This window comes from Mugil cephalus, chromosome 7 (assembly GCF_022458985.1).
Source record: "Mugil cephalus isolate CIBA_MC_2020 chromosome 7, CIBA_Mcephalus_1.1, whole genome shotgun sequence".
In the NCBI taxonomy this organism is placed as follows: domain Eukaryota; kingdom Metazoa; phylum Chordata; class Actinopteri; order Mugiliformes; family Mugilidae; genus Mugil; species Mugil cephalus.
In genome coordinates this window covers 6,015,858-6,034,987 of record NC_061776.1, presented here as the reverse complement: position 1 = coordinate 6,034,987, position 19,130 = coordinate 6,015,858, and the positions used below count along the sequence as shown (strand labels likewise).

Below are 19,130 nucleotides of genomic sequence, written 5' to 3'. Positions count from 1 at the left end.
AACGCTAGCGAACTGAAGCAGTTTGGTGAGAATATGAAGTGGCCTGACTCAATCAAATGTCAGGCCCGTATCAGAGGGGTACAGTGTATCTGAGCTGTGCTGCCGTTTGTCCGGCGTCTTCGCATTCCTCAGAGACAATCTTCACCCTGTGCTCAGCGCTCCACACACAGCAAGTCCTTGACATTTCGGCCGGTGTCTGTCCGCTGGACGGACATGGGACACTCTGTCAGTCTGCCTGCAGGAAATAAATCCACTCACATTCACTTTACACTCATGTGACACTTGGGTAGAAAGCGACTCGACAGCCTCGCGGTACACACTTTTTAGTTATTTAATGGTGTGTTTGAAGACGCGAGGCTGAAATGATGAGTTCATAAATGTGTAACGTAATATAGCGACCGTTTAAATAATAGTCCAAGCAGAAATAACTACAGTAGTAAAATGAACATCTTGGGTTTGGTTCGACAAAATAAATTGTATGAAGATCAGGGATGTCCTGACTGAGGTTGATCAAAACCCAATGGTTTTAATTTTGAGCATTGGCCAATCTGAATCTACCACCTCACCAACATCCACTTTGGACAATTTACAAGTTACCTTCATTTGTCCTTCGCAGACAAGCAGCTTAGCACGATGCTCAACAGTAACGTAAACAATTTCACCACTTTTCGGCAAATAAATTTAGTTTACAGACACTAGTCGGTTTTAATGCTAGCTTTTAGCAGTGTTAGCTCTCCAGCAAGAACACTTGCGTCACACATATGTGGCACACAAGGGAAAGTACTTCCACTTAACTGAAATGTTCAAGTTGTTGTGGTTTATAGCAGCTGTTAAACAAATGCAAAAGATTAGATGTGGCCATGTGCTCAATCTAAATAAAAACCTGGATGAAACCTGGATCAGTAACGATCACATTGGGACGTCCCTCAAGAAGAGATCATCTTGGGTTCTAGGAAACTTGAATGAACTGTTGATTTTTTTTTATGGACCCTATGATCCACTCTATATGTAAGTAAAGGACGTGAAGACACATACTCCCGGTTGTAACTGTTCCCTGAACTCGGACTGAACCCAAGTGTCTACGCGGCTCAGCGTGAATGAGTGTCAGATGAAAGCTTTAAGTTAAAAGCTTTTTCCATCCATGCGCTGCCATCATTAAAATGGTCACATTGCTTAAGAGTCCAAAGAGGGCATTGTTCCTTCCTCCTCTCGGAGGCTACGTCTGGGCTGTGTAACGTCCGTGTTTATTATGGGAGAAAGCTGATGACTACCCAGCTATGCTTGGCTAGCTTAGCACAACTATCAGTTGAGACTATTTAAGTGTTGCCGAGACTGAAAACCACAGAAGTCCTGAGTAAATCCTGCGTGAGTCAATTTGGACAAGGTATTCAAGAAAACACAAAGATGAATACTACGCACTGTTCCAAGGTACAAGCAATGACACTGTTCTGTTAGCGATCTCTCCTTTTTTTGCTAATTCCTTCAATAACATGGGTTGGTGAGTTTTACATTTTATGCCAGGTGTGATATAGTTTCAAAAAGAGGACAAAGTATAACTTTGTGTATTTCAGCTCTACTCAGTACATTTTCTTGAGGTCAAATTATCTCCAACTCGCGCTTGTGTTCGGTTTCTACAATGGCTGTATTCTCCTGGTAGCTTTCTCGGCAAAACACACCCTGGTTTTCCCCACAACCACCCTGATAAATTACCCTTTCATTAATAAACTGCCTGACAGCCCCGGCTAAAGAGTCCTGATAGAACAAGAGCGAAGCAGATATCAAAACCGTTTTATAAGCTTCCTGATCCTGAACAAGTTTACATTTGGGCGCTTCCTCTGTTTATGGAAGAAATTCTGCTGAACCAAATGGGAGGAAAAAAAAAAAGAAAAGGGTCTTGACCGCAAAACACCACCCTGTGATGCAAGGACTCATCAAGAGAACTTGGAGTGCTGGTGATAATTTTGAAGCATCCATCACCCGAAATAGCCTGTCGTTAGTCTGCGGCTGGCCTACTTTGTCTGCAGGGCTCTGCTGGGGGAAGCCGAGTCACACTCTATGTGGCCAAATTTGGGGCGCATGTATAGGGGGGGGCGGCCAACGCTGGGCGGGCTGGACCCGTGCCAATGTTTAAGTAATCTGTTTTCATATCATTGTGTAGACCTTACGCTCACTGTGTGTCTTGGGTCTTGGAAGACTGGATTCAAATTAGCCCAGACTTCTACTGTTAAGGTTAAGACTGAAAGAAAAGAAACATTTTCATCTTGTCCTATGTTCAAATGCAGGGATCATCTGCGAAAGCATCTGTGCTGATAGTTTGGGATTAACCAGATTTTCCACACAACATATGTTGCAGCATCTATTCATGCATCACCGATCAGGCATCACATTATGACCACCTCCCTAATATTGTGAAGGTCTCTCTTGTATCTCCAAACAAGTTGGATATGGACCTTCTGAGGGTGTCCTGTGGTGTCTGGAAACAGGATGTCCTATAGGTTGAGGGGACACACCTTGTATTGTACACGTTTTTGTTTGGTTTTTCTTGAGTTGTTCCTAAAAAAGCATCCTGCTAGGAATGGCTGTTGCCATCAAGGAGTGTCATTGCTATATGGTGAGGGTGCCTGGTCTGATCTTGGTGGGTGCTTTGGATATTACTTAGACATGTAGCACCCACCTAGATCAAGTGTCTTCAGAACCCATCTGGTAGCCTCTGCATGGTGAACAGCGACCATAAATCGGAACATTTTCCCTTTAATGCCGTGCGATTCAAGTGTGCGACCTGAGACTGGCTTTGTTTTTGTCTGTTTGGAATCAGGTCTGGACGACCCATACGGTTGAGCATCTCCTGATTACGTTAACTGAAGCGGCGGTTAGCGACCCTCCAAGTGGCCACGTTCACAGGCATCCCCTCAAGGGCCTGGCGTCAGACGGGGGCATGATGCGATAATCCCCCGTCCTGCTGGGACAGGGATTATGCACGCATTTTCGGGCAGCCTCTCCTCACGGGGCGTTCAAAGATGAATTCTGGTCGTGCGCAGGGGACGAAAGATTAACAGAGGTGGACGGTTCGTTCAATCAAAATCAAGACGTCAAACCTCAAGCCTGGAGCATCGGCACCTGAAAAGTAACCTCAACTGTTTCTGCTGGGTCAAGCATAGATTTTCAGACAGTTCAGTCTTCAGATTCAAGTCTATGTCTGTTGTGCCAGGGAACAATCATTTGTTTCCCCAACCATGTGTCAACTAGTTGAAAGTTTCTGCATATTTACTGTGTTCGGTTTTTGGGATTGGTTTGGCAAGTTTTCAAGATAAGCAGAGAAAAGTGCGTTAAATAGAAATTGCAACAGTTCTGACAGCAGTTGGACATCTACACCCTACACCTCAACTACAGAGCGGGCCGGAATTCTGAAAAGGTACTCCGGAAGTTTTCCAACTGCGTAAACTTGCAGAGATCTTGTTTAACCTTCCATCATTCCGCAGATGCTTGCATGATTGTACTTCTTAAATTACTGTCAACTGTTACTGTAAACAGCTCACGGTTTACAGCGTGAACTTAACCTCTGAAATGTAAATGAACTTCAAAAGGAGAGCACCGGTCTTCCCACCGTGTGAGAACTCTGCACTCAGCGTTTTACAACCTCCAGCTTTACAACTCTCTCCATCTCTTTCTTTCTTTTTTTCTTTCTTTCTTTTGGGCCTTACAGCTGCTCTCCTCCATTTAGGACTCCATGCCATGTCCTCTTCTCTTCCTGGGAAATACCCGCTGGTAAATGCCACTATCGCATCAGCATCACAACGTCAAACACAGATAAGGGTGATGGCTCGCTTATGTAAATTTCTCACGGTGAAGCTGCATTATCGAATTCCGAGCGGGAGGGAAAATAAATAAATAAATAAATCGTTCATCCAAAAATGCACAGCGCAGCAAAAAAGTGTGAACAGTGAGAAAGGTGGTAATGTGAGCTTCATCAACTGGAGCAGAAGGTGCAGAATTTCTCATGTCCTGGGGAAAGAAGATGATATCCTGATGACTGCGTTCCACTTTCCTGTTGTACAAAGCTTTTTTTTATGTACGGTCAGTAATTTTAAAGAAGTTTTTAATTTTCAAAAACATAGGTAATTGCAAAGACTTTGGAAGTCGGAGGCAAGCCTGTGGCAGTTTTTTTTTTTTTTAGTTCGCTCAAGTGCGTCTTTCACCAGACGCCTTTGGGAAATGAAACGGTGCAGCAGGTTACGTTTCAGGACATTTTTCACAGTAGTTTGGTCAAGGGCGAAGTCAGCGGCCCGGGGATGATCGGCGAAGCTCTTAATCCCGCACTGTGCTCGTTTTGGAAGCAGGAACCCCTGGCTGGTACAGCCTGATGACCTGAGCAGGCGGACGGCAAAATGATTAAAGCTTACGGCAAAGTTTTCTAGCGACAGGTAGAATGGAAATTAAAACGAAACTGGTTCCACGGTTATTACTTGAACCACCAGAGTTTAGTACGTGAAGGTTCAGTGACATCACTCACAGGCACCTTCCTTCACTTACATCCTATTAATAGGCACAAGAATGAGTAGACATTCCTGAGTCGCAATAAAGAGTTTGAAATATGCCCGGCATGAACACACCCCGAGCAACATAATACAACTGTCTACTGTTTAGATAGTGCGAAACTAACTGAGTGCATTGGAAATCCCCTTGTGATAACATCATCAATACTATTCCTGCATAGCCAACAATCAAAGAGCAGGCACAAATTACATTTAATGAAGTATGAGCAAAGAATGATCAGACCGAGCCAGAGGTGTGGTTGTTTTTGCACATTTTTCTTACACTGTTTTACATTTTCCACAGAAAATAGGTGCTAGTTGTTTGGTGATTGTAGCAGCAGAAGTAGCGGTTTGAAGTTGAACGCACAGACTGCAGCTCAAACTATTACCCCGACGTAAACACCAGAATCATATCAGGAATACAGAACACAGATTCATGGTCTGTGCTAAGTGTCGGTACTCGAGGACACATCTGGGTGAGAGAATATGAGAACGAGAAACAGCGAGACTCATCCCTGCACCCCTGGAACCCTGATCAACCTCGTCAAACATTTCTAAAAGCGCTGTAGCCGAACCTTTGAGAGAAGCCGCAAATAGTTCAGGAACGCTGATATTTAATCCACTAACAGAAGGAGTTGTTGGTCCCTGTGTTGGTTCACGTTAGCTTAGCACTTTCTCTTGTTGTAGCTGAAATTTATCCTAAAACACTACGTCAGATATTTGATTCGGTCTAAAACCTTAGTATGTAGCTGCTATTATGTGAGTTACCATTTACAAGGACGTATCACAGTACGTTGGGGCGTTTCATTTTTCCACTTGGGCCCCAACACAACACAACACTTCTTCTTCATCCCACTGAGTTCAATATCGAGTGTAATGAGTTTAACGTGGTTGCGTTGCTCGTATGAACGAAAATGGGCCAGATTCAATAGCTGGAGCTTCATCTTTGAAGACGCACGGCAGAATTTCTGCAAGCAAACGTTTTAATCTGTTTGAGTACGACCAGCAACAACAGCAACGCTCAACTCTCCCACTGCACCACTGCTGGAGTATCTCCAGGCAACGTCCGCCATCAAAGGCTGCGGCGCACTAATTAAAAGCAGTCATTTGAGTAATGAATTGTGTAATATCTTGATCACGCGCCAGCACGAAGACGCAACATCGGGCTTTGATTAATGACGGCGCAGCTCAAATTTGACGATCTCCTGGGTGGGTGTCGTCTTTCAATTCCGACACTTGATCAAACGCGTTTTCCCTTGGCGTCTGTAGCGGCTGAGTGTAGCCCCATTTCACTGTCAAACAATTAAACACACCCATTAACGGGAGGGCGGCCGTCAAGAAACTGTTCTCATAAAGACTTGCTCATAATCTTGAAAGCTGGAGCTATAGAGGTTTCTGAGCGTGTAGCGGTTGAAGTAGGTGAGAACAAAGAACCGGGTTCTATACCTGCTTATCCTGTAAAAGGATCATGCAGGATATAATCCCAGGTGGCATTGAGCAAGAGGCCACGTACATGACACTCACATACACACACCTATGGCCAAGTTAGAAACGCTAGTTAACAGATGTTAAAAAGGCTAGGAGAACACACTTAAGAGAGTGGCTTCAGCAGGTTTTTGTATGATCCAAACACTGGGGGATCACACACTTGTGTGATTTTTCAAACCAAATGAATGCATCAAACTCTTGTGCAAATCTCTCCTCCATTTCTGTGGTCCAGATTGTCACCACTTTGCTGCTCACATTATTTTGATATTCCCGCTACTTCCCATCGTCTTCCGACACCGTGTCCGCCCTTCTTCACTGGCTGCTGGTAATAGGTTGCAGTTGGGTCAGTAATCAGTTCACACAACCAGATTCGCCTCAAAAATTTCATTGATTGACTGCAACTTAAGTCAAATCGGGTCCGTTTCCCTCAGACACCAACTACCCATGAAGACCGTCGTCCACTGGGAACGGTGGGTAAAATATAGGATAAAAATATTGTAGTGTATCCTCAGCTTTACATGCATGTCTTTGGACTGAAATATCTAGTATCCATCCATCTGTCACTTATCTAACCAGACCAACCTCATGCACCTGTTCCTGTTATCTGCAACAGGTCAGGTATGCACTGCGACTACACAATAGCCCAAATTCTTCCAGATGAAACTTTATCAGAGTGAAACCGTGAATGGAAATGTGCCGCGTGTCCTTGTAGACACAACAATCCAGACACCTGATATCCCACGTGAGGTTTCCAAGTGTTAGGAACAGTCAAAAAAATAAATAAATAAATAAAAAGGAGCCACAAATCATGGATATTCTGACGTGTCAAATCTCGTGTCACTCGAGGACCTGGAGCGTTAAACCACCAGACAGTTTTCCAGTCAAGGGTGTCATTTAAAGCGTTCGCCACACTGTCTGTTACACGAGTGAACATTAGTGACAAGCTACCCTATGATCCGTAGAAGGAAAAAGAGCAGTGGAGAATAATCTGACACTCAGTGAGTTCAGAAACCTCTGAAGCAGTTTGCTCTAAAGTCAAGTCAGGTTTCAGCATGAGAGCGCTGTCCAAACAACGGCTAAACGCTCATCCCGGTAGCTTCATCTTTCTAATTCCATAGTTATGAGATGGCTCGGGGCCCTCAGAAGTGGACAGCTTATTTCTTTTCTGCAGAATGCATTCCTCTCTAATGACAGGGGAAGTTAAAGAAGGTCCATAGAAAACACTGAAGCAGGAGAAAACACCCAGCCTAAATTTGGTCCTCTTATTAAGGCGGGCAGACCAAAAAAAAAAAAAAAAAAAAAAGCTGTGATCTTCAACACAACATCTGCGCCCCAAAGGACTTCCTGAGTCTATTGCTAGACATGAAACACGCTGAACCGTGCGGCTGGATGAAATGGACTGGGCGGGGCCGGGGCAATGAATGCAGATCTCAGATGATTAAATGACAAGGGTGTTGAATTCTGAGGCAGAGCATGTTGTTGTGGGTGAAGGGTTCATAAAGAACTCTCTTTTATTTGAACTGGATCAAGAATAAGTGGCTTCTTTCCCACAACAATTACATCCACTCTCTGCATTAAACACCAGAAAAGTCACTTTAAGGCCATAGTTGTCGCTTTGACGTCATGGGTTTTTGTCCATCTTTACACACAGTCCGTGTATCACCACATTCACACGGGAATAGTTTTATCTGCGGAGCTCCAGTAATTTGTAATAGTCGCCGAAGGTCGTCTGTGATCTTAATCCAGTGGGAATCGGCATCTCAATGATTTGTTGGGATGTGTTTTTACTTTGATTTGAGACTTTTTTTCTGCTTCTCGTCACTTAATTATTTGAAAGGAACTGGAAATCAAAGCTGGAACGATGTTTGGTGCAGAGCCGATATGTCGCAGACCCATTCACACAGGTGAAATCATTACATCCAGCATTTACGCGTTCATCGTCTGACTCAAATACTGCCGGGCCATTCGTGATTTGTTCCCCGTGATCAACAGTAACAATAGCACCATTAGAATCTGCAAACTAACTAAAGCTTTCAAAACTTATCCTGTGCAAATGCGCTACATGACATGGGGGGGAGTCATTTCTGAATCATATAACATCTCCAGGTAAAACTAATCCTGTGCGGACGTGGTTTATAACATGTGGATAGTTAGAGGGTAACCAGGCAGCAATAATTAAAATGAACCTACAGTTTAGTTACAAATGTCCTGATCCAGTTTTTCTTTATCCCCCACTCAGATCTGAATAATTTAATCGGCCGATCTGAGCCCTGATCCAATCTTAAATCAAATAAATTCCCTCCCCTGGAGATTCATACGGGCTTTGCTTCACGTACTTGTGCTCTACTAGATCACGTGTGTCCTGTGCGACTGTTTTAAGTGCTGGTCATCCAACGCTTTGAACTCCACAACCTTTCCGTAATATTTTTTGCTTGATGCAGTCTTCTTCTTCTTCTTCTTCTGGGGTTTCTGGCAGCTTCAACGCCAGTTAACCGCCATTAAAACAGAAGAAGTAGTAGTTCTGGCGCTTCAGGGATGTGGTTTGGGTTCATGGAAGACCTAAAACAACATATCTACAAAAGAGAGGGTTTGGCTGATCATAATCGGATCATTTTAAAAATGCCTGGGTCACCCAGAAACCGACTGGGACATCCCTCCGTTGGGCATTCCAACTCGGGCCTTCTACCCAAACTCACCAGCTCCAAGGGTACAAAATAACAAGGTTTGAGTTCCCCGGGAAAGGTTTGCGCCGCCGTCTTTCAAAAGAAAGAACAATAAAAGTCAAACTTGCACAGGCTCAAGAACCGGAGAGGACGCCACCTCGAAAAGCAAAGCGCAGAAAGCGTCTATCTGAACCTGCCGATCTTAACGGCGCAGAGAGGATCTCAGCCGCACTCGGCTGCATGCTCACGGTGAATTATTCAAAAGTGAGGAGGATACAGCACGACTTCGAGGTCATTATCATTACAGCACGAGAGACGGGCTTAAAGTTAGCACACGGACGAGCAAGGCATTAATAATTCATCAAACCGGAGTAGCAGCTTAAAATGTCTGTACCTTTAACGAGGCAAATAATCTCACTAAATTCGGCGCTGGGGCAACGTGCCTGAGAGGATCCTTAGTCATCTGGGTCATAGTATAGGAAACACAAAGGCAGCCGGAGCTGACTGACGTTTCTCATACACCTCACCCACTCGTTAAACCATCCTCATGCGCACTCGGCGTTTTCTGACTCCTGAACTGACCTGGTGGTGGTTTAAGCTGCAGCTTCCTCGACGTAGCTGCAACAGGTTTAGTTTTCTTTCGCGTTTAAGCTGCAGGTCCACGACTCCAACGTTCTGCAGGGCCTGATGCTTTCCTGCCTCCTCAAACAGCTACGCAACGCACACCTGCAGCTTCGTTCCTAATTTATTTACTCACAAATTTGCAAAAGTGTTTTCCTTACTTTTCAAGCATACCAGATTTACCGGAACTCTAACAACTGCACAAACTATTAGCAAACTATTCGAGCCTTAATGCATCCAGCGCAAATGAGTCAAACATGTTTCTTCTCGATATTAAATCAGAGCGCAAACTTTGCTTTTAGGCCTCGTTAAATTATAATCAACAGGAATTAAGTTGCAATAACAGCCGAGATTTCACTGAATATTTCAAATTGCTGCAGCTCAAATCAGAGAAGGCGTCAGAGAGTTCGATCTCCGCTGTAAGAACCGTGCCTTCTGAACTAGATCACAGGTTACCTGCAGCTTGTACAACATCAGCGCAACAGGTTTTCTTTCCTTTCACCTTCCTCGGCGAGATTTATGCGTCGGGGTCCGTTCCTCCTCCAGCAGTCACCTGGAGCTGGGCTCTACGGTTTCTCCTCCCAAACCTTCAGGACTCCCTGCCTGCTCAAACAGCCGCGCGACGCACGCCTGCAGCTTCTTTCTTAACTCGTTTACTCTCCCACAGCTTTGCAGGAGTCGTTTTCTCGCTTTTCGGGTGCGTCCGATTTCCCTCAACTCCCATGATTTGTGCAAAATTGCACATCTCAGCCAGCTACTCGAGCTTTAACGCACATGATTTTAAAGTTTTTCCTGATCAAGATGTTAAATCAGAGTGCAAACTCTGCATTAAGGACGCTTTAAGTTATAATGATTAATAGGAATTAAGCTGCATTAAAAGGCAATGCCAAGATTTTACTGAATATTTCAAAATGCTGCATCTTAAATTAAGTTTAATCTCTGCTTTAAGACGCAATATTAAAATCTTTTCTGCATTCTGAGCTAGATCACAGGTTACCTGCAGCTTGCACAACATCAGTGCAACAGGTTTTCTTTCCTTTCACCTTTATGTGCAACATTCATGCATCAGGTCGGTGCCTCCGCCGGTCAGCTGGAGCTGGGCTCTACGGTTTCCCTCCCAAACCTGCAGGGCCCGATGCCGTCCTGCCTGCTCAAACAGCCGTGCGACGCACGCCTGCAGCTTCTCTCTCCATTCATTTACTCTCCCACAACTTTGCAAAAAGTTGTTTTCTTGCTTTTTTTTAAACATGCCATGTTTACCTCAACTCTGACCCGTTTGTGTAAAACTGCACATCCCAGCAAACTACTCAAGCCTTAATGCATTCAGCAGATTAAACAAACATGCAAATAAATGTTTTTCTTGATGCTACATCAGAGTGCAGACATGTGCTTTTTTTTTTAGAGGAGTTTTCCAGGTTCTAACTGCATCGTCCTGTGCCCTGGAGCCCTGAACGCCTCACCGTGGGTCCGGACTCCTGCAGCCCCCGCTGGCTAACTGGCTAGCAGGGGCAGCTTTCATGGGGCCCCGAACAGCTGGTTTTACCGGGATGTGCATAAAAATCTACTATAAAAGTCCTACTTTAACGCGTTTTGTGGGGGGGGGGGGCTGCAGCCAAGCGCGGACTGATTTGATAGCGTGCCACGGTTCGAATCCCCGAGGAACTTTTAGTGGGTTTACAAACACAAGAGCCACAATGGCGGTGCGTCTTTCTTTTTGGAAGCAGAAAACACATAGCGGACATGAGCAAAAAAATAAAAAAATAAAAAGACAGAGAGAGAGAGAGGGAGAGAAAACAGAAACTACCGCATATTCCCTCTCCTATCTGCCTATTTGCGCAGTAGTGGGAAGTTTGCGCCATATTGCCCCGAGCCCGGTCCGGACGACGCGCCGCCGTTTCCAGGAAAACAAAAGCCGCAAGGAGACCCAGGGAAGGGGGGGTAGAGGCTCGCCCGCTGCACTCACCTTGGCGATAGCCTTCTTGTATCTCATGACAGCCTGCTGGATGAGCGTGTGGACCTTTACATTCCCGTCCCCGCACGGCACCACCACCCGGGTCCGGCCAAAACACACCGTGACTTTCATGGCTCTCAGCGCCCGAGATCTTCCCGAGGCTCGGAGCGAAGCCGAGGAGAGAAGGAGGAGGAGAAGGAGGAAAAGGAGGAGGAGGAGAGGAAATCCGTGTGGAAGTGAAAAAGGAGCATGGGGTTTTTTTTTCGGTTTGTCCCGGTATTCCTTTCGGAGAAGCGAGGACTAGAGGTCTTTCCGCTTCTCCCCGCCGGACGACATTGTCTTCTGTGTGTATTCAGACCACCTGTTTAGCTCCTCTCTCCCTCCCCGCTCCCAATCCCTAATGCTCGGTCATGTGTGGCGTTCACGAGCCACTGGGAATGTCGGATTTACAGCCAACAACAACTTGAGGTGAAAAGCTCGATAGAACTTAACACGGACTTTATTCATCCATAAGGGGAATTGCTTTGTCGCAGTTTCACCAAAAAAAAAAAAAAAATAGCAAAAAGAACAGAAGAACAGTCAAAGAAAATAGATAAAAGTAAAATAAAATAGGCTTATTAAAAAATATGAACAAATATAAAAGAAATCGACACAGAAGTAAATATATAATATAAAAAACACTTAAGGATCACTAGCAAAAAGAAGAATAGAACAGGTAAAGATAGTTTAAAGGGAAAAAATAGTAAAATATATGTAAAAATGGTATGTCATGACTGATATGAATAAAATATTCTTATTTTAAAAACTTGGAAAATGACTTGGAAAATGACACAGAAACGACATATAAATGAGAAAATATTTAAGAGCCACTAGCAACAAGAACAGGTGAAGATAGTTTAAAAAAGAAAAAAATATATAATAATATGTATATAAAAGTTATGTAAAATAAAATATTCTTATTTTAAAAAACGTAAAAAAATATGTAAAATAAAATAGTCTTATGAAAAAAACGTAAAAAATATATAAAATAATCTGTTTTTATTAAAAAAAAACAAAAAAATATGTAAAATAAAATATTCTTATGAAAAAAACGTAAAAAAATATAAAATAAAATGTTTTTATTTTAAAAAATATAAATATAAAATAAAACGTTCTGATTTAAAAAAAAAAAAAAAGAAAAAGCTTAAAAATTAAATGCATAAGTAGACATGCACAGGAAATCGTCACAAGTAAATATAGATAGATAGATATTAAAAGTTACAACAGTCGTTTTGTTGCCCACACACATACACACGACAGACACTCGCTAGGAACCCGTCTGAGGCTCACGAGCGTGGATTTTACGAGCGGCACCTGAATGCGTCGGCTGAGACGGTGACGGGCCTCGCGTTGCAGTTTGTCCCCACGCTGTGGTCAGTGTGGGTAACAAACATTACAACAAACCATTACAAAGACTGATGATAACGCACAGTGACAGCAACACAATGGAGACTTAAACTTTGTCCTTTAAACGATAGAAACTAAACGAGCTCCATGTTCTTCTTGGTCTATTTTTAAAGCCTTGAGTTTGGTTCTTAAAAAGCAGATGTTGATGATTAGGAGGAGTTTGTGTCTGCTTGTATTGATGCACGCTGATCAGGCATAACATTATGACCACCTTCCTAATGTTTTGGGTCTGGGCCTTCTAGGTGGGGGGCACGTGTTGAGTAACATCCACACAAATTCACACCAGGACTAAAAGTTTCCCAGCAGAACATTATTAATTATTAATTATCACAAGATGGTCGTCAGTGGTCATGATGTTGTGGCTGATCGGTGTATCGCCGCTCGTTCAAAGGCACAGGTCTCCTCTTTAGAGCCGCCCCTCTGCTATTTCCATGTGTCGCCTCCTTCCTCCTGAGTCTGAATCTGAACCAAACCCCCCAATGAGAAGCCAGATCCACGGGGAGCTTTCAGGAACAGCTGCCCGACGCAGAGGAGGATCTGGGGCCCTGAGCAAAACACATTCACTACACTCTGTTGTGGACACACTGTTCTGGCACCATCAGTGAGAACAAACTGAATATTGTGCCCATAATGGAAGTTATTTTCTATAAATCCACAGTATTTCATGTGGATTGTTTCTCTCAACACTAGTGTATAGTGTTCAACTCACTCAGTGTCAGGTGTTGACTGCTACAGATGTTTACTCAGTATTTACACTGTATTACATGTAAAATAAATTAGGATAAAATAACAAGACCATGTTAAGGTTAAGGCATTTATTTTAGCTGTTTGTACACGACATTAGACGCCCACTTTACATCGAAACATTCCAGATACTTTGCTCCTAAACATCAGGGTAAATGAGAGCGAACGAGTCCTGCGGCTCCTGCAGCAGGTGGTGGACTGTCTCCAGCCTCCACGCAAGACTGGCCTCAGGGTCAGCGTAGAGTTCCTGCTTAAAGAAACACATCCCAACAGAAACAAACGCAAAAAAAATGTTTTAAAAAGGTGCCAGAGGAACCAGGATGCAGCAGCCTGCAGTGGGGCACTTATGTTAGCATGGCTGAAGACATCAAGGTTAGCGTTAGCTTGGCGTTCCGATGCAGCGCTGTACGGGGGCATCCGAGAACAGTCAGTGTTAACATCAAAATTAAAAAACATTATTTCTCAAAGCTTTCTCATCAGTGAAAGTCAGTCAGTAGTTCTCAGGATCATTGTCCAGGTACGGCTATAATAAATGGGCGGGGCTAATAAATGAACACCTGAGGTGTCACTTCCAGGTTCAGAACTCGTCGTAGAGTTAATTCACCAACACTCCATTTTAACACCAACTATTTGTCTTCAGAGAGTTACACATGTATAATTAGAACACATTTAACTCTACAAAGAGTAAATTTAAAGTTTCACCACTATTCTAGTGGGATAACTTCTTTTTATTTATTTGTATTGGGCGCCATTGTCCAACCTAACTACGTTACAGACTCACATGGAGCAAAGGGAGCATTGCCACTGCCGTAATTTGAATTTTCTCAGCCCTTGAGGGGCCCCCCCTACCGACCCGGGGGCCCCCAAGCGGTGGCCGGTCTCACCTGTTGACCAGCGCACCTACGGATCACGTAGACAGGTCGATGCTTTCCCCCCCGAATGAAGGGCCACAGGCGGCAGAGAGAGGCCGAAGCGCTAACTCCAGTGAGAACAAGGAAAGAGGAGCGAGCTGGTGAGTTTTAAGTGCGTGGAAAGCGTGCGTGCGGTTTTCGCCAGCGCGCAGCTGGGAGGCTATTTTAACTGCGAGCACAGCTGGAGCGCTCGCAGGCCGCCGCCAGCCGCCGCCTCGGCCTCGGTCAGCTGTCACCGCACATTAAATAGCTTCGCCGGTGGAGAAAATGAGCACTTGTTCCTCGTGGTTTTCACCAAAAGAAAAAAAAAAAGCAACGGAGGAAACGTGCAATAAAAATGGAGGGAGGAAAGAAAACAATGGGGTCGGTTTAGTGAAGCGGTTGTTGACATGATGAATATTTATCTGACTCAATTTCTGAAAGATACAAGCAACTACAGCTTTGACCTTTGACCTCTCAAGTATTCAACCAGGATGGATGCGTCTTATTTTATTTTTATTGGACCTATCTGACTCACACACCTACGGCCATGTCTTTGGAGAGCACGCACACAGAAGTGGATGGATTTAAAGCCAGAACCTTCTCGCTGTGAGGCGTCGGTCCAAACCACCACACAAAATATAAAACACAGTGAATCCTAGTTTTAATCTGGTAGAGTGAGGGATTCAAGAAGAGAAAGAGATACCTTTAAATAAAGCGTTTCAGAAAGCAGAAACACTGTATTTGAATGAATCTGTAGGTAAATTACTGACACACATCCTGTCAGATGAGACGCATTCATCTCATCTTCATCTGCTCTGATCAATACGGCTCAAACCAAGGAGGTGCTCCAACAATCCCTTGTGCCATGATCCGAGGAAAAACACATTCAGAAGCTCAGTCCGACTAAAAAAACAGCCAGCAGGCTAACAGCGAGCTAGCAGTTAGCAGCTAACGAGAAGACACCAGCTAACTAGCCAACGGCAGTAGGTAGAATGCAGCACAATTTGACACATACAGCATAGTAACGTATAAATATCACTTATCATATTTATCATATTTAGTTCAAACATTCCCCACTTTTGTTTAATAATTTCTTTATAGCCAATAATCAGTTTCATAATTATCCAACCTGACCAGCTCTCCCGCCTAATTCACTTCCTCCTCACTTGGTTAAACTTTTATCACTTCTTGTTTTCTTTTCTCTTTTTTTTTTTTTTTGTAATGTTTGTTGTTTTCTGTTCTGCTTCTGTTTTCTGTCCTGATTTCATTTCTTAAGTCAAACACTAACTGTTATTTTTGGGAGCCGTCCTCTTCAGGCTCCCTGAGGGTTTTAGGGGCATGTAGTTAAAAAAAAAAAAAAAAAGAAGAAGAAAGAAAGAAAGAGAGAAAGAAATCAAAAGAATCAATTTCTTCCATTAAAAAAAAAATATAGAATTCCCAACTACAGGGAATGTCAACCTGCACTCGAAACTGGATGTTAATGATGTAAATTTGTACTTGTATGGGTTATTTTTTTTTTTGTTTTGTTTATTTGCGTCGTTGGTGTAGTCGGCTACTGAACATCAGCTTTATGTGACGTCAGACCATCTTTTCTTTTAATAGTTGGAGTAGGGGGCAGATCAATGTAACAAACATTGTCTTCTTGCTGTTCCTTTCTAATCATGGAGGGGTTCATTTCAAAATGTGGTGTGCAGTTATGTACAAATTCTGTTGTCCACATTCATGTCAGGAATAAGTTAATACATAAAAAATAAATCTTAAACGGAGCGGAGGTGCGGTGAGTGTGTAGAGGTGGTTCACACCTATAGGTACCTTATGAAACCTTATAAATGTGTATTAATATTATATTATTTAAGGTAGTACTGCAGTGTGAAATTTGAGTGTGGACAATGAGTTAAGGGATTTGTAAATCTGTGATGTCTGTTAAATGATGATTATTAGATTTTATTTATTAACAAGGGAGCTGCTGTTGTCCAGTTTTCCATTATGTGTAATTATATGTTTGTTATGTGTAAGTGAGACTGTTTATGTGTATTTGGACCCCAATAAAAAGAAAAAAAAATAGTTAGTATTCCTCACTGTTATTTTATAAATTTTAAACCTTATTTGGCATATTTTTTCTTAAATAAAGAGTTAAAAGGAAAAAAGTTTTTCACTCACGTATTCATCTGTTGTTATGTTGTATATTTATATAGATACATTTAGGCTTCATTAGTGACTGCACCTAAAAATCTGCTTTGTTTTAATGAGAATCCACAACATAGACGATGTAATAACTAGTTTGAATCTGTTGTCTTCTAACCAGTAAAGCTGGTTATTGATCGTGCGGCTGGTTTCAGGCGTGAGCTCAGAGCCAGGAACTCTGCAACGTGCACCTCTTCCTGACGCTCTCAGATGCATTATCTGCAGCCTGCTACACACTCAGAGACGTTACGCTTCACAGCATATATTACGATATCAACCTTTTAATCTGCAAAGACAATTATGCGTGGGTGCAAAGAGTGCAGCGTGCTCTGTCCACGGCTCCCTTAATGTGAGCCGTTACATCAGAGGCATTTTTATGATGCAGATAATGACTGTAACCTTGATGAATGTTAAACTTTGACTTTCCTAAAAGCGCTGTGAGAGCTCATGAATTATGGCGGTTAAGCTGCAAAAGCCCCCAGCAGATGCCCCACTGCCTCTGATGGCATTAACTGTGTTACGCGTTCAATCCCGGGCTAATTTCGTGCTAAAGAGCTGTCTGGTCGGGGTCATGAGCGGGTTCCCTGCTGTCAGGCCTCCGCGCCACCCGAGGGTCCCCCTTCTGCTGCTGCTTCTGCTGCTGCTGCTGCTGCTGCTGATGCTGCTGCTGGTACTCGGCCATCTGGAGCCTCCGTCCTCTCCGTCCTCTCCGTCTGCAGGACAGGACAAGGAGATGAGAAGGATGGAGGAGGAGGAGTAGGAGGAGGAGGAGGAGGGGGGGAGCACAGGCCAGAAGAGGTGATGTTGCATAAGTCTGTTGCAGGACAAATGTTCAGAACTCCCTTTGAAACTGAAAAGAAAACGTAGTAAATGTGCTTTATAAATAGACTAATAATGACAGTTATTAACTGTGCTGCGCATATTTGCTTCCCTGCAGAGCAGCGGTCTTTGATAACAGCGGGATCAACAGTACGACCTCTCCTGGCACGCGGGAGGACAGATGGCGCGGTGGCTGCAGGGTCAATAAAGGATTCAATAAAGGAATTCAGTTAAAACAGAGCGGATTATACGGCACAGTCATGGCACTGGACACACTTTGATTTCAGCGTGAAATAACACGCTGAAAATAATTACAATCTAAACTGTCTGTGATGCAGATCTGTCAGGTTTTTGTTTGAATAGTTAATATAGTTAATTTATAATATATATATATTCATCGTGATCACATTATCTGACTTCAGGGTGGAATACAGATGTTTAAAAAATATCAAGAGATGCATTAGAAATAAAATAAAAGTCAATGTTCTCTAATGTACAAAGAAGTTTCCTGAAGTAAAGACCCATGGATACATTCCTATTTGAGTCTGGCTAATTGTAAACGTTGTACTTAACGTAACAATTCAATTATTCAGTTCAATTTAGCACGTAAAAGATAAATAATAATATACACATATATTGAATTTAGCGTTTGTTAGAAGTGTCATTGCTTCCCCCAGCCACTAGATGGCGGCATTGCATACCCGCTCCCAGATAAACAGCCCGGACTGACCTGAAGTGACACCTGGTTCAGAATAATTAATGATTTGAATGGAATTATTTTTTATCTTCGAGTTTCATTGTTTAAACTGAAATTACTTCGGTTTATTTCAGCTGTTTGACAGATATAAATTTAAAGTAACAATATTTAATATGTAATATGAATAGCATGAGATAACATACAGGATTATAATATATAGTGTTATGTAGTGGTGTAGTTTAACTTTATTAAGGCTTTAAACTTTATTTTTTTTTAAAAGTTTTTGTTTGTTTGTTGTTGTTGTTGTTGTTGTTGGTGGTGGTGGTGGTGGGTCCAAGATGACAAAAAAGGTCAGAGAAAGGATAGATTGATGTTGTCTCTTAGGTGGGGCCGCCTGTCTCTATTGGCCTTCAGATCTTATTGTTCTTTCCTCATCTTCTCATTTAAATGCACTGTCTTTTCTTTATTTTATTTATTCTTTTTTTTTTTTTTACACCAAATCATAGCTTTGCAACACAGTAGTTTGATATTAACCTCCTGAGACCTGGCGTCCTAATTTTGGGGACATTACATTGTAGGTTTGTTGCAGCTTGTTCTGCCTCATTTGGACCTGTTGTCCTCATAAGGAGACACTTCTGCCTGCCATGTACTGGTAGTGTAGGGTCAACACACTTGTTTATTTATGTTTATTAAGTTTTCTAGTTTGATGTGACGTGCAAATTTAACAAATTCAGACGTACTCGTTTGAGGACGTTTCCAATGCTGCTGTTGCGTTAAAATAAACAGTTTTATATTTTGGTTACACTTAAAACAATTTAAATTGTAATATACGGTGAAATAATCCGTGTCCGAATTTATTATTTCAAAAACTACCGCCAGTTTAAAGACGGTGCTTTTTTTTTTATACTTTTTAGGTCCTAACTAATCCCAAATGCCAAAAAGATTTTAGTCTCATCTTAACCTCCTGAGACCCTGCGTCCATATATAGAGACATTTAACCAAATTCATTCTAATGCCAATCACGGAACAAAAGTGGACAAGGGACAAAACCTCGTCAAATTTAACAGATTCTGTCAATAGTAACATGCTACA

The 19,130-nt window shown here is 42.8% G+C and overlaps 1 protein-coding gene across 1 annotated transcript in view; it reads right to left on the bottom strand.

The window, feature by feature from the left end:
* LOC125011240 (partitioning defective 3 homolog) overlaps window positions 1-11,718 on the bottom strand; it is a 256,960-nt gene extending 245,242 nt beyond the window's left edge. Inside the window, exon 1 of the mRNA XM_047590347.1 lies at window positions 11,268-11,718. Within this exon, the coding sequence (XP_047446303.1) occupies window positions 11,268-11,387 (120 nt within the window). The 5' untranslated portion in view covers window positions 11,388-11,718. The remainder of the gene's footprint in view (window positions 1-11,267) is intronic.
* Between the last annotated feature and the right edge of the window lie 7,412 nt (window positions 11,719-19,130).